Here is a 27452-nt window from a genome sequence, read left to right on the forward strand (position 1 = left end):
TTATATTCTAAATATTGAAAGTATTTATCAAAAAAATAATTTTTGTCTCCACAAAACAAAAACAATCATGAAAGAAATTTTGTTTCTATATACAATAACAATTATCGTAATGTTATATTCTAAATTACATNCCCCCCCCCCCCCCCCACACACACAAAATAACTAATATACTTTTTTCAGGTTTTTTTTCTAATTTATTTATTTTTTAGTTTTTTCTTCCTCTATATTTCTAAACAAAGTTTTTTTCTATTGACATTTTCTTTTGTTGTTCTTGTTTATTTTTAACTACTCATTTACTTTATTTTGAATTTCAATATTCATTAGGATTTGAATGTTAAACGTTGTCCTTATCATTTCCTCTGTTAAATAGTTTATTATATTTGATATTAAGAAATTATAAAAATGAAAATTTTATATATTATAATCTTCCGATGAATACATTATCAAATTATTGATTTTTTTTATAGTCAAACATTGTTCACTCTTTTAGTCATGAAATTTGATATTTTCTTCAAATTATTTAAAAGTTACTAATACGTCATCTTAAAGACTATTTTAATAATCAAATTACGAATTTAGTGATCATATTATGCAACATAATGATAAAAATATGTTTACGCAATATTCCTTTAAAGTATTTCTAGGAACAATAATATTAACTATTCAAACACATTTTATTTTAGTTAGTTAAAAATTAGCTTTCTAAAATATGTCAAAGCACATTTATTATTGTTTATAAGAAGTTAATCAAGTAATAGAAACTCTTCATTTAAACAAAATTACAATAATATCCTTATGGGCACATACCAAAAGTTAAGACATGATGGATTCTTCTAGATTTTCATTTCGATCGTTAATTATACAATTATTATTTTACCCTTAAGTGATGTTAAAATTACTAAAATGTCATTGGTCGTCCTTCTCATGACTCTTCTATAAAATAGAAATAAAATACTAGATATTAGGTGTCCGCACCAATGCGGGCCCAACGTATATTAATTTTTTTCTTTCAATTTATATGACACAAATGAAATTCGAAAAAGTGAACTAAATTTGTTATATGTATTTTTTTAAAAAATATTTTGAATTGTTAATTTATGTATGTACCTTTTACATCAATTTTCAAATGATATATGTTACTCCATCTGTTTCATTTTATTATATGATACAAGTGATTTTAGGAAGTTAACGGAATTTCTTATATGATTCTTACATATTTTTAGTCGTCATTTTACTGTGATTCATAGTACTATTTAGTTCTTACGTCATTTTCAAACAATATACACAATTTTCTTTTGTTTAGATAAAAATAAGGGATTCAACCAAATTTTTCATTATGATTTTTAACTATGTTTTTCTAAAAATATCTTGAATTGTTACATTGAGATTTTAAGCTTTGTTAATGTTATTTTTATATATGTAACAAATTAGAAATTTAAACGAAAAATTACAGTTTTCAAATCATTATATTTTTATATTAAAATATTCAAATCTTTAAAACTCCATATATATGCACAAATTAAAAAAGGAAACCGAAAGAATTTTTTTAAAAAAATATGTGGAAACTCATTTTAATAATAACACATATATATTTCACTTTTAATATATGGTTCCTCCTTATCGATTTATATGAACTTATTTTTTTATTTCATCTCAAAAAGAAAATAACTTCTGAATTTTAATTTTTTTTATATAGCATATTTAAGATCACAAAATCTAAAAATGTTTTAATACACAAAATTTAAATATACATATACATATAAATTTTAATTTTATTTTTGATTGATTCCACCTAATATTATACTTGATATTTATTTATTAAGAGATAATTGTAACCATAATTTACTTACTTTCATATAATAAATAGATATCGCAATAATTCATAAAAAATTAGAGAAATAACTAACATAAGGTAATACTAATAATAATAACTAAAGATGTTTCTAGATGTATTTAATTTTCTTGTTATCATTCTTGGTATATTTTTATTTGCATGAAGTTACATTTTTTGTTACCTTTGATCATCATTCACTTTATATAGAGAAAGATGTTTTTAGAATTATCTATTCTTCATATATTTTTGTTATTAAGAAATTACATTTTTATTCTTGGTCGTCTTTAATACAAATATATCATCCTCTTCATTTTTATTTGTAAAGTTACTTTTAACATCTTTTTTCTTTAATTTCAATCTAATATATATTATTAATTTTACCACACTTATTTATTTTCAAGTATATTAATTAGAGACAAAATGAAGATGGAAACACATAATTCATGATAAATTTTGTATATAAAAAGTAGGCATTTTTATAAGCATAATGAATAGAAAAAATATTAAGAATTAAAGTAAAGTAAATAGAGTATTAGCAAAATAGAGTAATAATAAAATAGATATTACAATAACTCACAAAAGAAAAGAAAGTGAAGTAATAACAAAATAAGGTAATGGTAATAACAATAACTTAAGATGTTTCTAGAATATTTAATTTCCTTGTTATCATTATTGGTAGATTTTTGTTAGTGTGAAATTACATTTTTGCCCTTGATTATTATTCACTTTATATATAGAAAGAGATTTCTAGAATTATTTCTTATTTTTCTTAATAGATTTTTGTTAGAACGAAATCACATTTTTGCCCTTGGTCATCTTCCAACTTCACTATTCTATATAAAACTAGATATTATGTGCCTGCGCCAGCGCATGCCCAACGTATGTTAGTTTTTTTTCTTCCAATTTATGTGGCACAAATGAATTTTGAAAATGTGAACTAAATTTTTTTATGTGTTTTCTAAAAAAATATTTTTTATTGTTAATTTATGGAGTACTTTTTATGTCATTTTCGAATAATATATGTTACTCCATCTGTCTTATTTTATGTGATACAAGTGATTTTAGGAAAGTAAACGAAATCTCTTATATGATTCACATATTTTTAGTTGTTATTTTACTGTGATTCATAGTACTTTTTAGTTCTTACATTATTTTCAAACAATATATGCAACTTTTTTTGTTTCGATAAAAATAAGGGATTCAATCAAATTTCATTATGTTTTTTTAACTATGTTTTTCTAAAAATGTCTTAAATTGCTACATAGTATTTTTAAGCTTCTTTTTTTGTATGTAATTTTCAAATATACATCAAATTAGTAATTAAAAATGAAAAATTAAAGTTTTCAAATCATTATATTTCTATATTAAAATGTTCAAATCTTTAAAACTCCATATATATGCACAAATTAATAGAAGGAAGCCAAACAAATTTTTTTTAAAAAATAATAATATATGAAAGCTCATTTCAATAATAACGCATATGTATTTCATTTTTAATATATGACTCCATCCTTTTTTATTTTATCTGAACTTATTTTTTATTTCATTTCAAAAAGAAAATAACTTCTGAATTTTAATTTTGTTATATAGCATATTAAAGATCACAAATTTAAAAAATATTTCAATACACAAAATTTAATATACATATAAATTTTAATTTTAATTTTGATTGGTTCCACCTAATATTATACTTGATATATAATTATTAAGAGATAAGCGTAATCATTATTTATTAACTTTCATATAATAAATAGATATCACAATAACTCATAAAAAATGAAGAAATAACAAAAATGAGGTAACATTAATAATATTACCTAAAGATGTTTCTAGAACTATTTCATTTTCTTGTTATCATTCTTGGTAGATTTTTTCTTGCATGAGTTACATCTTTACATTTGATCATCATTCACTTCATATGTATAAAGCTGTTTTTAGAATTATTTATTCTTGATAGATTCTTGTTAGAATGAAATTACATTTTATTCTTGGTCATCTTTAATACAAATATATCATCCTATTCATTTTTATTTATAAATTTACTTTTTAACATCTTTTTCTTTAATTTCAATCTAATATATATTATTGATTTTGTCACACTTATTTATTTTCAATTATATTAGTTAGAGCCAAAATAAAGATTAAAATAATTAATTCATGATAAATTTTTATATAAAAAGTAGGTATTTTTTATAAGCATAATGAATAGAAAAAGTATTAAGAATTAAATTAAAGTAAAATAGAGTAATAATAAAATAAATATCACAATAACTCACAAAAGAAAAGAAAGTGAAGTAATAATAAAATAAGTTAATTGTAATAACAATAACTTAGGATGTTTCTAGAACTATTTAACTTTTTTGTGGGCCACACATGAAACAAAACTTTTTTTGACTCTTGAAAAGGAAAATTGAATTCTTCTAGAAAACTATTTTGACCATTAATTATACAATTATAAATTAAAACTTTGTCCATAGTAATGTTTAGAATTACAAAACTGCCATTGATCATGCTCATAATGACTCTTCAAGTTGACAACAGAGAAAGACTCGGCATTAGCATTTATATTTGTTTTGTTTGTATTTTAACTTTATTTAAGCTTTTATAGTACTAGTTGATTTTTTAAGATGAAACATTTTAACTATTAGTTATTGCAAATAAATAAAAATTAAAATAAGAGCTTGTTCTATGCACTAAAAATTCTTTTACCTTTTATTTGGACCAGACTCAACAAAATTTTTATACCTTTCCTTCCAAAATATTTAAAAAGCATAAAAAGTAAACCTATTATTAATTCCCCCCTTAAAACCTTTCAAATCCAATCAAATATAAAATAACCACCCCTTCTTCCCAAATCCCACCCATTCTATTAATTATTTTTCCCGTAAACTCATTTCTTTGTCCCCTCTCCTTTAGCCCTTTGCTTCTCACTCTTCCTTACTTTTTTTTTTCATTTCATTTTTTATGTATGTGAAAATGCTATTTTTTAAAGAAAATATAAACGTAATTCTCTACTAGGTGAGTTTGATGATTCATATTAGAACTTAACATTTATATTATTATTTAATTTATAGGTATTTTGTATTTTGCAAGTTGTAAAATTTAATGTATCAATATTTTTACATATTGAAGGACTTTTTTCAAATTCTCACCTAGTCGTAAAATTATCTCTACCTAATCTTTGATTGATTTATAGTAAGCATCAATTCTTTTGTTTGATTAAGGATCATGTATTCATTTAGTCTGGATTGGATTTGAATATAACAAATTAAAGGACGATTTTACATATTAGATTGTGATCTACATCAATACAACTTAATTATTCAATACAGTAAATTGTTGAAGTCATCATTACTTTTTGCTAAATGAAAGAAAAAATAAGATTAAGGAAAAATTCTAACTTAAAAATTTGTGAAACTTATTATTACAAATTTGTTTAATGTAATTTGATTTGCTTTGAATGTGTTTTTTAGTTAAATTATTCATTATTTTGAAGGCTTGATGAAAATCAAATTCAACGGTTATTATTAAAATAATAATAATAATAATAATAATAATAAAATAAATATAATAATAATAATAGTAATTATTATTATTATTAGGGAAAATGACAAGTATCGCCTCAACCTATGCCCGAAATCCCAGAGACACACTTATACTATACTAAGGTCCTATTACCCCCCTGAACTTATTTTATATGTAATTTTCTACCCCTTTTCGGCCTACATGACACTAGTTTGAAAAAAAAGTCAACCAGCGTTGGACCCACAAGATAGTGTCACGTAGGCCGAAAAGGGGTAGAAAATTATTAATAAAATAAGTTCATGCGATAATAAGAGCTTAGTATAGTATAAGTGTGTCTCTGAGATTTCAGGCATAGGTTGAGGAGGTACTTATGCATTATCCTTTATTATTATTTGGTAACACTTCACAAATCAAATTATATATTAAATATTAATCACATATCATCACAATTTAACCACACAAATTTAATTTGTAAAATATTGAAATCATATTGTGAAGGTTTAAGATGTCACAAACTTGTACTAAAAAACCTCCAAATATTTTAAAAGTCAATTTGCAGGGAGCGTCATGAAGGTTTACTAAAACAGCTACAAATATGCTCGTGACAGTTGTAATTGTAACGATTTAAGAAACCTCTGCGTTTTAATTAGTGAAATCCCTAAATCGCCATAAATTGAAAAAATAACCCCCATGAATCAATTGTTTTTTGTAGTGGTTGTCTATTACTAGTCGTAACACAAATGGTTGGTTGGCACAACAAGATTACTAGGTATAACCAAAAAATATCACTATACCAATTGACTTTAAACATAAAATATCACTCAAAATTGAAGAAATCCTCCATGGAAATCCCTGCCTTTTTATATCGCGTCACTGTCAATCCTTATCTTTTTCCAATCACCATTCCTTTTCCACAAAAGAATCTGAAATCCAATTTGTTCATTTATACCAAAAGCTAAGAAAAATAGGAAAAATCTAAAATAATTATGGGATGATAAATACTTATAAATCATAAATTAAGATATACTACATATCTCGCTTATTCATTAGGGATGCAATTATTATATTCTATATACATGCAGTATCTTTTGTATAAAATAACATAGGTTTCTAAACGTAAGAGAAATAAAATATGTACGACTAAAAATAAAGATTCAACTTGGACCAAAACTTTGATAAAATAACTTATTGACCGAACAAGGTTAGCTCATTTTTCCAACAAAATAGAATAACATTCATAAATGATTGAAATAAAAAGTACAATAACATGAAATGGAAGAAAAATGCAACAAATTAAGACACACACTATGAAAAAAGAACACGAAGAAACAATGATAGAACATTATAATTATTACATTCTCAATCGAGGTGCTTGGAATGTCCATCATCTTCAACATTGACGTCATTGCCTTCTTTTTGTGCAGACTCTACACCGCTCACATCCCCTAATGTAGCTATAGTCTGAATAAACCACGGATCATTGAATGATTCTTCCATTGGACTTGCTGATAAGGTAATGATTTCTTCGTTGGATGGAGGATTTGGAGCCTGGTTAAGTTCTTTCTTTCTTTCATCAAGTTTAGCCATTTTTGCAGCAAACAACTTTAACAAACCTTTCATTTCTCTAGCATCAAGTTTATCAATACTTTTTCCCTCCACTAGTTGGTTGAAGAGAATTTCCATTTCCTTCGCCTCATTCATTTTCTCTAATTTGCTAATTTGTTCTTCTTTCTTATCAACTTTCTTTTGAAGATAGTCTTCATGTGTGACCATCTTTGACAGCCTTTTGAATTCAATAAAACTTAAATACCTCGTCAAGACATCCTGAGCCAGACTTGGGGATTTCCAAGTAATGGGTTGGATTTTTCCTGGCCTAAAAATAATTATGGCGACTTCTACGTCACACACAATAGATAGCTCTTCTGCTTTCTTGAACAAACTTGTTACTCTTTTATCTAAGATGGAATTTCTCACATTTTCATTGTATTCGTAGTATCTCTCAAACTTTTTGTGGCCATATTTGATGCTCAAACAAAAAAAATACTTTCCTTTGGAGTTGAAAATATAAAAATTTAAGAGATATGTGACTATTATAGTTGACAAACATGAATTGTCAATATAGTCAAATCAAGAACTTTCATAGTTTAGATTCCAAAATTTAAATAATTTGATTACTGTAATCTGATTTTAAGGAAATTATTATTTTTTTCCGAGAAAATGCACAAGTACCCCCTCAACCTATAACCGAAATCCCAGAGACACACTTATACTATAATAAGGTCCTATTACCCCACTGAACATATTTTATAAGTAATTTTCTACCCCTTTTTAGCCTACGTGGCACTAGTTTGAAAAAATTAAGTCAACCATCGTTGGGCCCACAAGATAGTGTCACGTAGGTCGAAAAGGGGTAAAAAATTATTAATAAAATAAGTTCAGGGGGGGTAATAGGACCTAAGTATAGTATAAGTGTGTCTCTGAGATTTCGGGTATAGGTTGAGGGCGTACTTGGACATTGTCCCTTTTTTTTCCTTAAAAGTATGAAAATTGTTAATTTTCAAATTGAAATTGACAGATCATATTCCATGATTTTTTTGGAGGTAGAAAACACAATAATTAACACTTTACATAGGCATATTTGGTAGAAAATGTTTGTAGAAAATATGCTTTATTCTAAAAGACGTGGCATATCCTTCGAAAAAAATTGCCTCATATTTCAAAATTTCGATAGATTAAAAAAGTATATGAGAAGTTTACGTCAAGAATAGCGTAGGAAAATATATGAGTACTTCTAATTAATTATAATATTTCTTTCCTTTAAATATTGACAATAATATACCAATTGAAGTAAGTTTTATATATGGGATGAGAATTACTAAACAAGAATGATTCCTTTTTCACAATTAAGAACTGTGATGACTCAAAATCTAAGGCATGATGGCACTTGCACTATCCCATTGAAAGGTAATACAATCCTCAATCGAAATTAATATCAATCAATTATACAGAAATAATAACATTAGGAAATTACTCAAGTCTATAAACTCAAAGCTTTCATAGATATAATAGAAGTGTGAAGGTAAAAGAAAAAGACCTAGTGTTACTAGTAGTTCAAGAGCATCAAATTAAGTACATATACTTCAAAATATAGGACTATCTAAAGTTTTGAAAAATAGGTAAAGAATATAGAGGAAGATAGATTTTCTCCAAATGACCAGTAATTTTTTATATACATAACCTCAGACAAATGAAATTCATAGGGTGGATAGGCCTAGGCAATGCATAATAAAATAAATCACGAGTATTATAATTAAAGAACATGTGTACTTAGTTATTTGGTGTAATGAGTTGTTTTATTTTCTTCATATTTAGTAATTTTAATTCATTATGATTTTCTATGGTTGCATGTGTAGTAGGTGTAGGGACAAAGAAGAAGGCGGGGGAGGAGGAGAAGAAGGAGGAAAAGGAGTAGCAGAAAAAGAAAGAGGAGGAGAAGTAGCAAAAGTAGAAGGAGAATGAGAAGCAAAAGTGAAAGGAGAAGAAGAAGATGAATTAGAAGAATTTGGAGGAGAAAGAGAATGGAAAGAGGAAGGATAAAGGAGAAAGAGAAGAAGTAGAAGTAGTAGTCTAATGGTGATGTTGGAATAAGTGAGATATTGCAATATTTATGTAAAAGTATTTGAATTGTTAGTAGGTGAAGTATGAGCACTTGAGGTTAAGTTATTTGACTCAAAGTCTACCCATTCTCGAGTAACAGTCAGAGTGGATAGATATGGATTTCATGGTAGGATTGCCATAAACTTTCCGTACATTTGATGTTACTTGGGTCATCATTGATTGGTTTACCAAGTCTTCTCACTTTCTTCCACTTTAGACTTTATATTTTTCTGATAGGTTTAGAGGTTGCATTAATGAGATTGTACAAATTTGCAAGGGGTGCCAGTGTCTATTATTTATGATGATGAGAATTAATTTACATAATATATTTGGAGGTTATCTTAGAAAGAAGTGGTACCTGGGTTGATCTTAGCACAACATTTCATTCGTCGACAGGCAGACAGTCCAAAAAGGACTATTTAGGATGTGGAAGATAAGGTTTGTGTTTGTGTAATTTATTTTTGAGGCATGTGGAGAATTACTAAAGAAGAATGATTCCTTTTTCACAATTAAGAACTGTGATGACTCAAAATCTAAGGCATGATGGCACTTGCACTATCCCATTGAAAGGTTATCCAATCCTCAACCGAAATTAATATCAATCAATTATATAGAGATAATAACATTAGCAAAATCAAGTCTATAAACTAAAAGCTTTCATAGATATAATCGAAGTGCGAAGGTAAAAAAAAGAAGACCCAAAACTTAGTGTTACTAGTAGTTCAAGAGCATCAAACTAAATTCATATACTTCAAAATATAAGACTATCTAAAGTTGTAAAAAATATGTAAGGAAGATAGAAGAAGATAGATTTTCTCCAAATGCAAGATAACTTTTTATATACATAACCTCAAATAAATGGAATTCTTGGGGTTTGATAGGCCTAGGCAATGCATCATAAAATAAAACAAGAGTAGTATAAGCAAAGAACATGTGTACTTAGTTGGTTGGTGTAATGAGTAGTTGGTTGGTGTAATGAGTTGTTTTATTTTCTTCATATGTAGTAATTTTTATTCATTATGATTTTCTATGATTGCATGTGTAGTAGGTGTAGGGACAAAAAAGAAGGAGGAGGAGGAGCAGGAGAAAAAGAAAGAGGAAAAGGAGTAGCAGAAAAAAGCATGAGGAGGAGGAGTAGCAAAAGTAGAAGGAGAAAGCAAAGCAAAAGTATAAGGAGAAGAAGCAGAAGGTGCCAAAGGAGAAGGAAAAGATGAATTGGAAGAATTTGGAGGAGCAAGAGAAGGGAAAGGGAAAGGATAAGGAGAAAGATAAGAAGTAGAAGTAGTAGTCTAAATGGTGATGTTGGAATAAGTGAGATATTGCAAAGTTTATGTATAAGTTCTTCAATTTTCAATAGGTGAAGTATGATCACTTGAGGTTAAGTCATTTGACTCAAAGGCTACCCATTCTCGAGTAAAGGTCGGAGTGGATAGATATGGATTTCATGATAGGATTGCCATAAATTTTCTGTACATTTGTTGTTATTTGGGTCATCATTGACAGGTTTACCAAGTCTTCTAATTTTCTACCACTTTAGATTTTATACTTTTTTTGATAGATTTAGAGGTTGCATAAATGAGATTGTATAAATTTGCAAGGGGTGCCAGTGTCTACAATTTCAGATCATGACACTTAATTTACATCATATGTTTGGAAGTTATCTTAGAAAGAATTGGTTCCTGATTTGATCTTAGCACAACATTTCATTCGTAGATGGGCAGACAATCCAAAAAGGACTATTTAGGATGTGGAAGATAAGATTTGGGCCTGTGTAATTTATTTTCGAGGTATGTGGGACTAGTTTTTTCTTTGGTTGAGTTAGCATATAATAATAGCTAATGTTTGGGTATTCTAATGGATCTATTTGAGAGATTATATAATTGGAAGTTAGTCTATCATGTGATAGTTTAATGCTTTTGAAATTAGGCCCTTAGATCACTGACTTATGGATAAAGTTTGGACGATTCAGGAGAGGCTCGTACTGCTTAGAGTAGGCATAAGGTTTATGTTGATTAGAGAGTGACGCCTTAGAGTTTAGTTAAGATATCGAGTGTTTATGTTGGTGTCAACCATGAAAGGCATGATGAGGTTTGATCGAAAGGGCGAGCTCAACCCTAGTTTCATCAAACTTTGAGATTTTTGCAGTTTGTTATGAATGTGGCTTATTAAGAGTTAGACTTACCTTCAACCCTTTGGTTTATTGACCTTATCTTTTATGTATCTATGTTGGGATAGAATGTTTAAATATGTCTCTCATGCTTAAGTGGAATTTGGTTTGGCATGATGAGTCTTTGATTTTCGAGGAGGGGCGTATGGTTATTCCAAGGAAGGCTACTTGGTAAGCCAATATTGATAAACATACCAAATATTCTTACCTTTTTTAACCTTGGTGTACTTTTTTTCCCCTAACTTTTAAGATTGAAGTTGTTTTATTAGTGGATGTTTGATAAAGTTCAAATATACTTCTTGATAAGAAATATAAAAGATCGTATGCAATATATTTACCCAACTATTACTCGGGGTCGATCCCACAAAGAATATGGAAGAATTTTATCAATAGAAAATATTTAACTTGATAGTCATTATATAAAAATGGAGGATTTTGAAGTGAAATAAAAATAAAAGAAATAAAAATCTAAATTGATAAAATTAACTAGGAATGTGTTCCCATAAGTTCATAATGCGGTAATCCTACTAATAGCGATTCTCCCTAGTGTTATGCATGCAAAGTGATAAGTTATGTATCTCTAAATCCTTGATCTGGCATCTAGAGAATTTCACCCGTACATTGGTCCCGCTACGTATGTATAATTTACTAACCCTTGTCTTTACTTCATATTAAGCATCGTAATCGATGTATGGCTTAGTTATTACTTTGCACCAATCAACACTAGCCTAATAGATAGTATATCACTAAATCTATGTTGATAATTCTTTTCTTATTAACTACCTCCTTGGTCCGGCAAGTAGCAACAAGGCGAGTTCTAGCGTGCACTCGTTAAAAAGACTTCTAAGTGAAAGAATTATCAGTACATGCAATAACTATTTGAGAATTGCTTAATTACTATTCGTACTTTATTAATCATTCATGGTTCCTACAAACCTAGTTGTGGACCTTTGCTAATCATCATCTAAATTCTCCGGCCTCTACGGCGGCTCTTATAAAGCTCCGAAGGTAAAAAAAAAATTTATATTATGTCTTGTATCTTGATTCTTGGATCCCCCTAAATAATAATTTATATGTCCTATTTATAGATAAAGAAAACCCTAAATAAAATAATTGAGTCCAAGCAAATTAGGAAATCAAAACAAAAAAGGAATTGATTTCTGTATATTATTTTCTGTATCTCGAATATATTGCTGCCTCCACATCCAAATTAAGAGCCCTTTGGATAATTGACACATGGCAATAAAACTTTCAATCAATTTGATTTCAGCCGCCTTTCCATATATATATAAATATATTATTTTATTCACTTTTATCCATTAAGCTGCTTGCATGATTTCTTTCATCAACCTTTCATCTTTAATTCGTTTTAGCTTCAAACTTCTTCAATTTTTCATCAAATTAATTCTCCAAATAAAATACACAAATTAGCACAATCCAAAAAATTTATGCTCAAAACAGACTAATATAAATAATAAATGTGAGGTTAATAAATATAAAAATGTATATTTTGGCCTCACATCAACACCCCACACTTAAACTTTTGTTCGTCCTCGAGAAAGCATTAAATATCATCTTACAAAAATTATACTAGCATTGTCATCACTTTGATTAATACAAATGACTAGGCCATATACCCATTAAGATATCAAGTAAACTTGTCAATCATTATGCAAGCAAGTAAACAAGAAACCTCTAACCTCCTAACTTCGAGAAGGACTTTGAACTAATAAAATTTATGTTTGCTCGCCTACTCTCATCAAAGGAAGTTAATAACATCACCTATATATCATGAAACAAGTGCCCTCACAAAAAAAAAATTTGTCCACACACTCAATTCAAAAGATTGAATATAAAATAAGGACTTCATATCAAGAACAACTCTCACACTCACAAATAAAATTCACATGTATGCACAAGGAACCATATGCTTTCCCATTATGTACATATCCACTAATTCAGCACGCATGAATAGAATCAAGTAGGACTTTAACATGTATTAATGTAGGCTAGGGGATGGGTAGGAAAACTATATAATAGTGACTTCCACTTCCTTAAGCACTTTGCAATTTTTAGACTTCATCACCCATACTTTATTCTCTTTATTTTCAGCCCTATCTTCAACATTTATTTCACAAGTAATTCTCATCATCACAAAAATGTTTCAGTCATTATTGTTTTTTTTTATTTTCCTTCATAATAGCCACCCTCGACTTGCGTATTTTACATGAGTTAAGGTGCACGTTGTCCTTGGAAGGACCAGGGCCATCATCAAGGTAACTTTTTTTTTATGTCACATTCCAATTATATATTTTTTTCACATTCTTTCAAAGAGGGCTTTTAAGAACTTTGTATCTATCATTGATCATGTTTTCATTCATCCATTTCTTTTTCTCAGAATTGATAATTAAAATAAGTCTATGCTATGATGCTCAAGGAAGCAAGGGGCAAAAACTAGGGATTCAACAAAATATTCAAGGGAAAAATATGGCTACCAACAAAATGCTACAAGCTCAAAAGGTCTAACTAGTGATAAAATATCAAAAAAGGCTAAAATTTATTAGACAAATCAAAGAAAGCCTATTATCATCTCCTACACAAGGCAACACTTTTTTTCTTTCGCTTCAATAACATGCAGGGCAAGTTCTAGACTAAGATGCAAAACATGGAATAAAGCAAATCTCACCACACACAACACAAGTATCAATCATGATGGATCAATTCCACTTCTAAGAGAGACAAGATCCTAACAAACTATAAATTAAAATAAGCTATATACAAAGTCATAACCATGAACCTAGATGTCAAAAGGTTTGCAATTTCACTAGTAATCAAGTATTCAGAAGAAAGTACTGCTTAAAATTAGGCCCAAATAGTAAGTATCATATAACTCAAAAGGGTCTTTTCTTTTCTATCCAAAAATAATAATTAAAAAAATTATTCCTAAAATAAATAAATAAAAGACAGTCGGTTCAAAGGAACTATCCTCAGAAAAAGAACCGAAAACAAAAGCCAATGAACCCGTTCTAAAAAAATACTCAATAAAACAGTAAACACTAGGAATTTATTCCTCCACCCCACACTTAAAAAGATGTTATTTCCCCAAAGAATTAAATAAAATATAAAACAAAGGTTAGAAAAACTCCCTGAGGCCTTTAGGCCTAGCTAGTAGCACGTTTTCTAAATGTAGATCAAGGGTCGTCACCCCACACTTAAACTCAAACATGCTCCTTTCCCTTTATTTTGATGGGTACTCAGACTTCGCCTAATCTGCAAAAACAAGATAAAAAAGTGATACTAATAAAATAAAATAAAAAAGTTACACTACTAATTGAGTTGCCTCCAAATAACCGCTTAACGTCGCGGCACGACACTATCAATTTTACTATTTTTCTTTCCACTTTGAAGATATGAATTGCACCCCCAATTTTGAATTTACTTTTATGTTACGCTCAATGGGTGGTGTTACAAAATGAAAGGTCCCAAACAACAGATATCACACTATGCACTTCTTGAATCCTAAGTGAAGAATGTAATTTTTCGATGTTAGAACAATAGATTCAAGAATATAGACACAAATTTTCATCTCCATACACTATTATATAGGCTCAAATGACTCGATGATAATAATAATTTTTTTTTAATAATAAGTAAAAAAACCTACAAGTTAAAATAAATACTTAAGACAAAATCTAAGTCATATTCCCTGACAGCGGCACCAAAATTTGATAACGTTAAAATATACTTTTTGAAAAGAAATATAAATGATCGTATGCATTATATTTACCCAACTATGAGTCGGGTCGATCCCACAGAGAATATGGAAGAATATTATCAATAGAAAATATTTAACTTGATAGTCGTTATATAAAAATGGGGGATTTTAAAGTGAGATAAAAATAGCTTTGAACTAAGTATTTATTTATATCCAAATTATTAAAAATAACTAGGAATGTGTTCCTCATAAGCTCATAATGCGGTAATCGTACTAATAGCAATTCTTTCTTGTGTTATGCATGCAAAGTGATAAGTTATATATCTCGAAATCCTTGGTTCGACATCTAGAGTATTTCACCCCGTACTTTGGTCCGGCTACGTGTATATAATTTACTAACCCTTACCTTTACTTCATACTAAACATCATAATCGATTTATGATTTAATTATTACTTCGTATCAATCGACACTAGCCTATTAGACAGTATCCCACTTAATCTATGTTGATAATTTTGTTCTTATTAACTACCTCCTTGGTCCGGCAAGTAGGAACAAGGCGAGTTCTAATGCATGCACTCGTTAAAAAAACTTCTAAGCAAAAAAATTATCAATTCATGCAATAATCTATTTGAGAATTGCTTAATTACTATTCATACATTGTTAATCGTTCATGGTTCCCACAAACCTAGTTGTGGAGCTTAGCTAATCATCATCTCAAAAAACACAATCAAAATTTATTAAAATGAATATGCTTATGTTAATCATAAAAAGTTAAGAACAATAGCTAAACTATCTTTTTATTAATCATGAATACAAATAAATAATAAAGGAGAAGAAAGAATAAACCACAATTCTCCGGCCTCCATGGCGGCTCTTACAAAGCTCCAAAGGAAAAAAGAATATTTATATTATGTCTTGTATCTTGGTTCTTGGCCCCCCATAAATAATATATCGTCCTATTTATAGATAAAGAAAATCCTAAATAAAATAATTGAGTCCAAGCAAATTAGGAAATCAAAACCAAAAAGGAAGTGATTTCTGTAAATTATTTCTATATCTCGAATATATTGCTGCCTCCGCTTCTAAATTAAGAGCCCTTTCAATGATTGACACGTGGCAGAAAAACTTTAATCAATTTGATTTCAGCCGCCTTTCCATATATATATATATATATATATATATATAGGATCTTGTACTATTGCTTTATCCTTCAGTTTCATGAGTTGAGAATTTCAAGTTGAGTATTCTTGAGTTGAGAATATTGAGTTGATCTGTATTTCATTGTNTATATATATATATATATATATATATATATATATATATATAATCTTATTCACTTTAATCTATTAAGCTACCTGTTTGATTTCCTTCTTCAACCTTTCATCTTTAATTCGTTTTAGCTCCAAACTTCTTCATTTTTCATCAAATTAATTCTACAAATAAAGTACACAATTTAGCACAATCCATAAAATTATGCTCAAAACGGACAAAGATAAATAATAAATGTGAGACAAATAATAATAAAAATGTGCATTTTAGGCTCACATCAATGTTGTAATGACCCTCACGGTCCATTGCTTGATTTTTATTTTGCTTATTATTTTCCCCTTCTCGTTGCTTCTATAAGGTATTATGTCTTATTGAGGTGGGTGGATCTCTACTTGAGGTTTAAGGGAGAGTTTTTTGTATGTTTTTTCCCATTTGGGATTTTGGCGTTGAAAGGGTTGAGTTCGATCAACATTCTTAATGAACTGGATGGGATTTTTATTAGAGTCATTAGCTCTCAAAGTTTTAGTTTGGTCTAGCTGGACCTCTTTTTTATGTCTTCTGATTGTTGGTTTGGTTTCGGGAAGTTTGGTTGTTTGCTTGTTTTAAGTGGTTTTAGTTGTTGTGTTGTCTTTGATCAACATTTCCTATAAACAACCTACACAGTTTATTTTGTTGATTATGTTGAGGCCAAAGTGTGATTTTTGATTGGTAAGCATATTCATTTGTGTCCGCACAACTCTAAATGAATCTTAACCAACTGGTCGAGGACTTACAAAAATGTGAGATCTCCTTCTGCAGCTGCTCTTGCGGAGCTGTGCTTCCTTTTGGTAGCTCTGCTCTGCTCGTGCAGAGAGTCGCCACACCAGCAAAGGCTGCTGATCTAATCCTCCTCCCCTTAGTTGAGCTTGATCATACTACAACAAAAATAACTTTTAGCGGTAATAAATATAGACAATTAAGAATCTAAAGTCTTTACCAACATTAATTAAGTGCCATTAGGATCAATGTCACTAAAGACTTTAGGGACACATACAAAGAGTGTTAATTGCTGCTAAAAATAGGTAAACAAGATATAAGAAGATATATTTTCTACAAATGATGGTATCTCACCATAACTTTTTATGTACATAACCAAAGATAAATGAAATCCATGGGTTTTGATAGGCCTATGCAATGCATAAAAAATTAAAAAAATATATAACTAGAATAACATGTGTACTAAGTTGGCTGGTGTGATGAGTTGTTCTATTTTCTTCATATCTGTAATGTTCTTTCAACATGATTTTCCATGTTTACAGGTGGAGTTGGTGGTAGGAACAAAGAAAAAAGAGGAAACGGAGGACGAGGAGGAAAAGAAAAAAAAGAAGGAAAAGGAGTAGTAGAAGGAGGAGGAGGAAGAGGAGAACATGCAAAAGTAGAAAGAGAAAGAGAAGCAAAAGCAGAAGGAGAAGATGAATAAGAAGAAGGAGGAGGGGTGCAGGAAGAAGAGAAGGAAAGGGGGAAGGAGAAGGAGAAAAAGAAAGAGAAGAAGTAGTCTAACGGTGGTGTTGGATTAAGTGAGATATTGCAAAGTTTATGTCTAAGTATTTGAATTATCAGTAGGTGAAGTATGAGCACTTGAGACTAGGTCATTTGATTCAAAGGCTATCTATTCAAATGGATTTAATGGTAGGATTGCCATAAACTTTTCACACATTTGATGATATTTGGGTCATTTTTGATAGGTTGAGGGTCTTCTCACTTTCTAGTGCCAGTTTAGACTTTATACTTTTCTCAAAGGTTGAGAGGTTGCATTCATGAGATTGTATCAAATTGCAAGGGGTTCCAGTATCTATCATTTTAGATCATGGTACTTAATTCACATCATATTTTCGAAGGTAGATTCAGAGAGAATCGGATACCTTGGTTGACCTTAGCACAACTCGCAGACATACATTAGTCTAAAAAGGACTATTTAGGTTGTGGAAGATTTTTTTTCACAACTCTCTTTCTTTATAGGAGTTATTTTATGAGAAACAAGTTTTATAGCTCTACAATAACACTTTTTCGATGCAATTTCTTCATCGTTGTTCTTGGCATCATATTTTTCAAGAAATAAGTTTCCTTTCTTTATATTCACTAAAAACTCTCTCTTCTTGGGTTTTCTTATTATTGGATCTCTTTCCCAATTCAAGGGGAAGGTTGAGCACCTTCCATATATTCAAGCTGACATTACTTTAATTGATGAGGGATCAAGTTTCTTTATTGTACTGCGTCTTGTTCTATACATGATCAAGTGCTTGATTTAAGAGCATATGATGCAAAGATGATATCATGTGAGGAATATGTGTATCTTGGTAGAAGCTTTCTCGATTTAAGACTTTGAGTTGTTTACCTCCATTTGCATCGCAATGTTATTTGCACAGAATTCTCTTTTGATTATGTTGTGTCAGCATCTTTGATATCTAAGAATCTTCTTACCATACTTTCTTGTTTCCAATGGAGTTGCTACGGGTTCCTCTTCCTACTTATCATGTGCATACTTAACGTAAGATATAATATATAAACATGACTCTTAACTTGATTTCAACTGACAATTATGTCATCTAACTTCAAGTGTGTACAAGTAGACACTTATATTTGTATAATATTTAATGAGTAGACACACGTGTCATCAAGATATAATACACGTAGAACACCACATAGGTCACAAAATTTTCATATGTAGNAAGGTGTTCATATGATTCTACCAGACTAGTAATTTTAGAATCTATTTCCTCTAGCATGTGTGTATTCATGCTTGGCACATTTCACTATGAGGGAGTCAAATACTGGGTCACATGACAACCCGATACCCCTCCCCCCTTTCCTCTACTAGTATCACATTCCACTAGTATACGTGTTGACCGTTGATTACATGCTTTCTCTGTATTTTATCTTTATTTAGTTTTATCCATACATTATTAATAAATGTATTTTATCTTAGATATTGTTTTCTTAGATAATAATTGGTACTATAAAAATGCTTAATTTGCGGTGGTTAACTTGTGTGAGTATTTAGAAGTCTCATTCGTAATTCATTTTGTGACGTTTTATTTTGATCCGACATTATGAAAAAATTATGGTAATTTTATTAAGAAGGTAAAGTTTTATTTTGATCCAACATTATAAAATTTTTATGGTAATTTTATTAAGGAGGTTAGAAAATCGCCACAATTTAATATTGTTTTTGGCGATTATCTGACTCCAAAATATTTATATTTATAATATTATACATCATATAATTTCATCATATACCCACACCCTTCTCCTACTTCATTTTGAATTTCTTTTTTTACTTTGTAGATGAAATTTCACTTCAACACTTTATCTTATAGAGTACACACTCTGTTCCATTTAATGTGAGGTAGTTTGATTTTGTACAGAATTTTAAAAAATGATGATTTTTTAAAATTTGTGTTCCAAAAAGAATGATAAAAATTTGTGTAGCTGTCAATCATTTCATCAATGGTAAAATAGACATTTCATAGTTAAATTGTTATATAATATAGAAAGGTGTCATTTATTTTGGAAAGACTAAAATGGAAAATAAGTCACATAAACTGAGACANCTATCTGAGTAATAGTTTAATTTATATTATTTAGTGATATTTGCTATTTCATCACACAAAAGTTTAATTTTTTTAACTATGAAATCTAAGAAAAATATCTATAAAACTGTGTGTATCTATCTATCTATCTATCTATCTATCTATCTATATATATATATATATATATATAGATGCGTATGCCAAATAATTAGTCATATGCATCTATATTTAATTTGTTTGTATTTAACTTTGTTTAAGCTTTTATAGTACTAGTTAATCTTTTAAGATGAAATATTTTAATTATTAGTTATTGCAAATCAATAAAAATTAAAAATAAGAGCTTGTTCTATGCACTAGAAAAATTCTTTTACCTTTTATTTGAACCAAGCTCAACAAAATTTTAATACCGCTCCTTCCAAAATATTTAAAAAGCCTAAAAAGTAAAAACTATAATTAATTCCCCCTTAAAGCCTTTCAAATCCAGTCAAATATAAAATAACCACCCCTCCTTCCCAAATCCCACCCATTCTATTAATTCTTCTTCCCGTAAACCCATTTCTTTGTCCCCTCTCCTTTAGCCCTTTGCCTCTCACTCTTTTTTACTTTTTTTTTTCATTTAATTTTTATGTGTGTGAAGGTGTTATTTTTTAAAGAAAATATAAAGGTAATTCTCTATTAGAACTTAAAATTAATATTATTCTTTAATTTAGAGGAATTTTGTATTTTGCAAGTTGTAAAATTTAATGTATCAATATTTTTACATATTGCAAGACTTTTTCAAATTCTCAACATGTCGTAAAATCATCTGTACCTAATCTTTGATTGATTTATGGTAAGCATCATTTTTTTGTTTGGTTAAGGATCATGTATTCATTTAATTTGGATTGGATTTGAATATAACAAATTCAAGGATGATTTTGCATATTAGATTGTGATCCACATCAATACAACTTAATTATTCAATATGGTAAATTGTTGAAGTCATCATTACTTTTTTGCTAAATGAAAGAAACAAATAAGGTTAAGGAAGAAAGTCTAACTTAAAAATTTTTGAATCTTATTTACAAATTTGTTTAATGTAATTTGATTTGTCTTGAATGTGTTTTTTAGTTAAACTATTCATTATTTTGAAGGCTCGATGAAAATCAAATTCCACGTTTATTATTAGAATAATAATAACAATAATTTATTAGTATTTTTTGGTAACACTCCACAAATAAAATTATATATTAAAGATTAATCACATTTCATCACAATTTTAGATCCACACAAATTTAATTTTTAAAATATTGAAATCATATTGTGAAGGTTTAAGTTGTCACAAACTTGTACTAAAAAACCTCCAAATATTTAAAAGTCATTTTGCGGGGAGCGTCATGAAGGTTTACTAAAACTGCTACAAATATGCTCGTGACAATGGTAATTGTAACGGTTTTAGAGACCTCCGCGTTTTAAATTAGTGAAATCCCTAAATCGTCATAGATTGAAAAAATAACCCCCATGAATCAATTATTTTTTTGTAGTGGCTGTCTATTGCTAGTCGTAACACAAATGGTTGGTTGGCACAACAAGATTACTAGGTATAACAATAAAATATCTTAAGCCTAAAAATACCCTTTGAGTAGATCCTCAAATAATGCCCTAAGTATTTTTTTTCACTATACCAATTGACTTTAAACATAAAATATCACTTAAAATTGAAGAAATCCTCCATGGGAATCCCTGCCCTTCATTTCGCGTCACTATCAATCCTTATCTGTTTCCAATCACCATTCCATTCCCAAAAAAAAAATCTGAAATCCAATTTGATCATTTATCCCAAAAGCTAAGAAAAATAGGAAAAATCTAAAATAATTATTGGATGATAAATACTTATAAATAGTAAATTAAGATATACTAATCATATCTCGATTATTCATCACGTATGCAATTATTATATTCTATATACGTGCAGTATCTTTTGTATAAAATAACATAGATTTCTAAAGCAAGAGAAATAAAATATGTACGACTAAAAATAAAGATTCAACTTGGACCAAAACTCTGATAAAAATAACTTATTAACCGAACAAGGTTAGCTCATTTTCCCAACAAAATAGAATAACATTCATAAATAATTGAAATAAAAAGTACAATAACATGAAATGGAAAGAAAAATGCAACCAATTAAGACACACACTATGAAAAAAGAACACGAAGAAACAATGATAGAACATTATAATTATTACATTCTTAATCGAGGTCCTTGGAATGTCCATCATCTTCAACATTGACGGCATTGCCTTCTTTTTGTGCAGACTCTACACCGCTCCCATCCCCTAATGTAGCTATATTCTGAATAAACCACGGATCATTGAATGAGTCTTCCATTGGACTTGCTGATAAGGTAATGTTTTCTTTGTTGGATGGAGGATTTGGAGCCTGGTTAAGTTCTTTCTTTCTTTCATCAAGTTTAGCCATTTTTGCAGCAAACAACTTTAACAAACCTTTCAATTCTCTAGCATCAAGTTCATCAATACTTTTTCCCTCCACTAGTTGGGTGAAGAGAATTTCCATTTCCTTCGCCTCATTCATTTTCTCTAATTTGCTAATTTGTTCTTCTTTCTTATCAACTTTCTTTTGAATATAGTCTTCATGTGTGACCAACTTTGACAGCCTTTTGAATTCAATAAAACTTAAATACCTCGTCAAGACATCCTGAGCCAGACTTGGAGATTTCCAAGTAATGGGTTGGATTTTTCCTGGCCTAAAAATAATTATGGCAACTTCTACGTCACACACAATAGATAGCTCTTCTGCTTTCTTGAACAAACTTGCTACTCTTTTATCTAAGATGGAAGTTCTCACATTTTCATTGTAGTTCGGAGTATCTCTCAACCTTTTTGTAGCCATATTTGATGCTCAAACAAAAAAAAAAAGTACTTTCTCTTGGAGTAGAATATATAAAACTTGAAGAGATGTGTGACTTTTATAGTTGACAAACATGAATTGTCAACATAGTCAAATCAAGAACTTTCATAGTTTAGGTTCCAAAATTTAAATAATTTGATTAGTGTAATCTGATTTTAAGGAAATAATTATTTTTTTTCCTTAAAAGGATTAAAATTTGTTAATTTTCAAATTGAAATTGACAGGTCATATTCCATGATTTTTTTGGGAGGTAGAAAACACAATAATTAACATTTTACATGGGCATATTTGGTAGAAAATGTTTGTAGAAAATATGCTTTATTCCAAAAGACGTAGCATATCCTTCGAAAAAAATTGCCTCATATTTCAAAATTTCGATAGATAAAAAAAAGTTTATGAGAAGTTTATGTCAAGAATGGCATAGGAAAATATATGAGTACTTCTAATTAATTATAATATTTTTTTCTTTAAAAATTGACAATAATATACCGATTGAAGTAAGTTTTATGTATTGGATGAGAATTACTAAAGGAGAATGATTTATTTTTCACAATTAAGAACTGTGATGACTCAAAATCTAAGGCATGATGGCACTTGCACTATCCCATTGGAAGGTAATCCAATCCTCAACCGAAATTAGTATCAAACAATTATACAGAAATAATAACATTAGCAAAATAAAGTCTATAAACTCAAAGCGTTCATAGACATAATAGAAGTGTTACTAGTAGTTCAAGAGCATCAAATTAAGTACATATACTTCAAAATATAGGACTATCTAAAGTTGGAAGAAATAGGTAAAGGAGATTGAAGAAGATAGATTTTCTACAAATGCACCATAATTTTTATATACATAACCTTAGATAAATTAAATTCATACGGTTCGATAGGCCTAGGCAACACATAATAAAATAAAACAAGAGTAGTATAATTAAAGAATATGTGTACTTAGTTGGTTGGTGTAATGAGTTGTTTTATTTTCTTCATATTCAGTAATTTTTGGTGTAATGAGTTGTTTTATTTTCTTCATATGTAGCAATTTTTATTAATTATGATTTTCTATTGTTGCATGTGTAGTAGGTGTAGGGAAAAAGAAAAAGGAGGAGGAGGAGTAGAAGAAGGAGGAAAAGGAGTAGCAGAAAAAGGAGTAGGAGGAGAAGTAGCAAAAGTAGAAGGAGAAAGAGAAGCAAAAGTATAAGGAGAAGAAAGAAGATGAATTAGAAGAATTTGGAGGAGAAAGAGAAGGGAAAGGGGAAGGATAAGGCAAAAGAGAAGAAGTAGAAGTAGTAGTCTAATGGTGATGTTGGAATAAGTGAGATATTGCAATGTTTATGTATAAGTAATTGAATTGTCAGTAGGTGAAGTATGAGCACTTGAGGTTAAGTTATTTGACTCAAAGTCTACCCATTTTTCGAGTAAAGGTCGGAGTGGATAGATATGGATTTCATGGTAGGATTGCCATATACTTTCTGTACATTTGATGTTATTTGGGTCATCATTGATAGGTTTACCAAGTCTTCTCACTTTATTCCACTTTAGACATTATACTTTTCTGATATGTTTAGAGGTTGCATTAATGAGATTGTATAAATTTTAAAGGGGTGCCAGTGTCTATCATTTCAGATCATGACACTTAATTTTACATTATATGTTTGGAGGTTATCTCAGAAAGAATTGGTACTTGGGTTAATCTTAGCACAACATTTCATTCGTAGACAAGCAGACAGTCCAAAAAGGACTATTTAGGATATGGAAGATAAGGTTTGGGCTTGTGTAATTTATTTTCGAGGTATATGAGAGTAGTTTTTGCTTTGGTAGAGTTTGCACATAATAATAGCTAATGTTTGAGTATTCAAATGGATCTATTTGAGACACTATATAATTGGAGGTCAGTCTTTCATGTGATAGTTTAATGCTTTTGAAATTAGGTCCTTAGGTCACTGACTTATGGATAAAGTTTGGGTGATTTAGAAGAGGCTCATACTTGCTTAGAGTAGGCATAAGAGTTATGTTGATTAGAGAGTGAGCGTCTTAGAGTTTAGTTGATATCGAGTGTTTATGTTGGTGTCAACCATGAAAGGCATGATGAGGTTTGATGGAAAGGGCGAGCTCAACCCTAGGTTCATCAAACTTTTGAGATTTTGGCAGTTTGATATGAAAGTGGCTTATTAAAAGTTAGACTTACCTTCAACCCTTTGGTTTATTGACCTTATCTATTATGTATCTATGTTGGGACAATATGTTTAAGTATGTCTCACATGCTTAAGTGGAATTTGGTTCGGCATGATGAGTCCTTGATTTTCGAGGAGGCGCCTATGGTTATTTGGAGGTAGGTTACTTGGTAAGCCAATCTTGATATATACATACCAAATATCCTTACCTTTTTTAACCTTGGGTACTTTGTGTTTATTTCTAACTTTCAAGATTTGAGTTGTTGTAATAGTGGATATTTTAATGACCATCACAGTCCATTGCTTGGTTTTTATTTTTCTTACTATTTTCCTCTTCACGTTGCTTCTATAAGGTATTTATGTCTTATTGAGGTGGGTGCTCTCTACTTGAGGTTTAAGGGAGAATTGTTTGAATGTTTTTTTCCCATTTGGGGATTTTTGCGTTGAAAGGGTTGAGTTCGATCAACATTCTTAATGAACCGGATGAGATTTTTATTATCGTCATTAGCTCTCATATTTTAGTTTTGTCTACTAACCTCTTATTTATGTCTTGTAATTGTTGGTTTGGTTTCTAGAAGCTTGCTTGTTTGCTTGTTTTAAGTGGTTTTAGTTGTTGTGTTGGCTTTGATCAACATTTCCTATAGACAACCTACATAGTTTGTGTTGTTAATTATGTTAAGGCCAAAGTGTGATTTCTGATTGAAAAGCATATTCATTTTTTTCTGTAGAACTTTAAATGAATCTTAAACGACAGGTCGAGGACTTACAAAAATGTAAGATCTACTTCTGCAGCTGCTCTTGTGGAGCTTGGATTCCTTCGGTAGCTCTGCAATGCTCGTGCAGAGAGTCGCCACACAATCAAAGGTTGCTGACCAAATCCTCATCCCACTTAGGTGAGCTTGATCAAACTACAACAAAAATTGACTTTTAGCGGCAATAGATATAGACAATTAAGAATGCTGAAATCCTTACCAACATCAATTAAGTGTCATGAGGACCAATGTTATTAAAGACTTTAGAGACACATACAAAGAATATTGATTGCCACTAAAAATAGGTAAACCAAATATAAGAAGATAGTTTTTCCCCAAATGGTGGTGTCTCACCATAAAACTTTATGTACATAACCACAAATAAATTAAATCCATGGGTTTTGATAGGCCTAGGCAATGCATTAAAAATTAAAACAATAGTATAACTAGAATAACATGTGTACTTAGTTGGCTGGTGTGATGTGTTGTTCTAATTTCTTCATTATCTGTAATGTTTTTTCGACATGATTTTCCATGGTTATAGGTGGATTAGGTGGTAGGGACAAAGAAGAAAGAAAATGAGGAGGAGGAGGAGGAAAAGAAAAAAAGAAGGAAAAGGAGTAGCAGAAGAGGAAGGAGGAGGAGGAAGAGGAGAACAAGCAAAAGTAGTAGGAGAAATAGAAGCAAAAGCAGAAGGAGAAGATGAATAAGAAGAAGGAGGGGGTGCACTAAAAAGAGAAGAGAAGGGGGAAGGAGAGGAGCAAGAGAAAGAGAAAGAGAAGAAGAAGTAGTCAAATGGTGGTGTTGGATTAAGTGAGATATTGCAAAGTTTATGTCTAAGTACTTGAATTAACAGTAGGTGAAGTATGAGCACTTGAGGCTAGGTCATTTGATTCAAAGGCTATCAATTTTCGAGTGAAGGTGGGAGTGGATAGATACGGACTTTATGGTAGTATTGCCATAAACTTTCCGCACATTTGATGATATTTGGGTCGTTTTTGATAGGTTGACTGGGCCTTCTCACTTTCTACAGCCAATTTAGACTTTATACTTTTCTCAAAGGTTGAGAGGTTGCATTCAGGAGATTATATCAATTTGCAAGAGGTGCCAATATCTATCATTTCAGATCATGGTACTTAATTCACATCATATTTTCGAAGTTCGATTCAGAGAGAATTGGATACCTTGGTTGACCTTAGCACAACCCGCAGACATACATTAGTCTAAGAAGTACTTTTTAGGTTGTGGAAGTTTTTTTTTCACAACTCTCATTCTTTATCCGAGTCATTTTATGAGAAACAAGTTTCATAGCTCTACAGTACCTTTAAAACTTTTTCTATGCAGTTTCTTCATCGTTGTTCTTGTTATCATATTTTTCAAGAAATAAGTTTCTTCTCTTTATATGCACTGAAAACTCTCTTCTTGGGTTTTCTTATTATTGGATCTCTTTCTCCATTCAAGGGGAAGGTTGATCATATTCCATATATTCAAGCTGACATTACTTTAATTGATGAGGATCAACTTTCTTTATTTCACTGCATCTTGTTCTATACATGGTCAAGTGCTTGTTTTGAGAGCATATGATGCAAAGATGATTTCATGTTAGGAATATGTGTATCTTGGTAGAAGCTTTCTCGGTTTAAGACTTTGAGTTGTTTACCTCCTTTTGTATCACAATGTTATTTGCACATAATTGTCTTTTGATTATTTTGTGTCAGCTTCTTCGATATCTAAGAATCTCCTTACCATAGTTTATTGTTTCCAATTGAGTTTCTATGGTTTCCTCTTCCTTCATATCATGTGCATATTTAATGTAAGACATAATATATAAACATGACACTTAATTTGATTTCAGCGGACAACTATGCCAACTAACTTAGAG

The 27452-nt window shown here is 29.8% G+C and overlaps 2 protein-coding genes across 2 annotated transcripts; both read right to left on the bottom strand.

Moving 5' to 3' along the window:
- Nucleotides 1-6645: 6645 nt before the first annotated feature.
- On the bottom strand, nt 6646-18548 carry LOC107006491 (MADS-box protein AGL72-like). Its single transcript, XM_027913825.1, has 3 exons — nt 18543-18548; nt 16923-17082; nt 6646-7407 (listed from the first exon to the last, which is right to left on the bottom strand). The coding sequence occupies exons 1-3, from the start codon at nt 18546-18548 to the stop codon at nt 6719-6721; spliced, it is 855 nt and encodes a 284-aa protein (XP_027769626.1). The 3' UTR covers nt 6646-6718.
- Nucleotides 18549-21969: 3421 nt separating this feature from the next.
- LOC107007086 (MADS-box protein AGL24-like) lies at nt 21970-22629 on the bottom strand. Its single transcript, XM_015205550.1, has one exon. The coding sequence runs from the start codon at nt 22627-22629 to the stop codon at nt 21970-21972; it is 660 nt and encodes a 219-aa protein (XP_015061036.1).
- Between the last annotated feature and the right edge of the window lie 4823 nt (nt 22630-27452).

The sequence above is a fragment of the Solanum pennellii genome, chromosome 12 (genome assembly GCF_001406875.1).
Source record: "Solanum pennellii chromosome 12, SPENNV200".
NCBI classification, from domain to species: Eukaryota; Viridiplantae; Streptophyta; class Magnoliopsida; order Solanales; family Solanaceae; genus Solanum; species Solanum pennellii.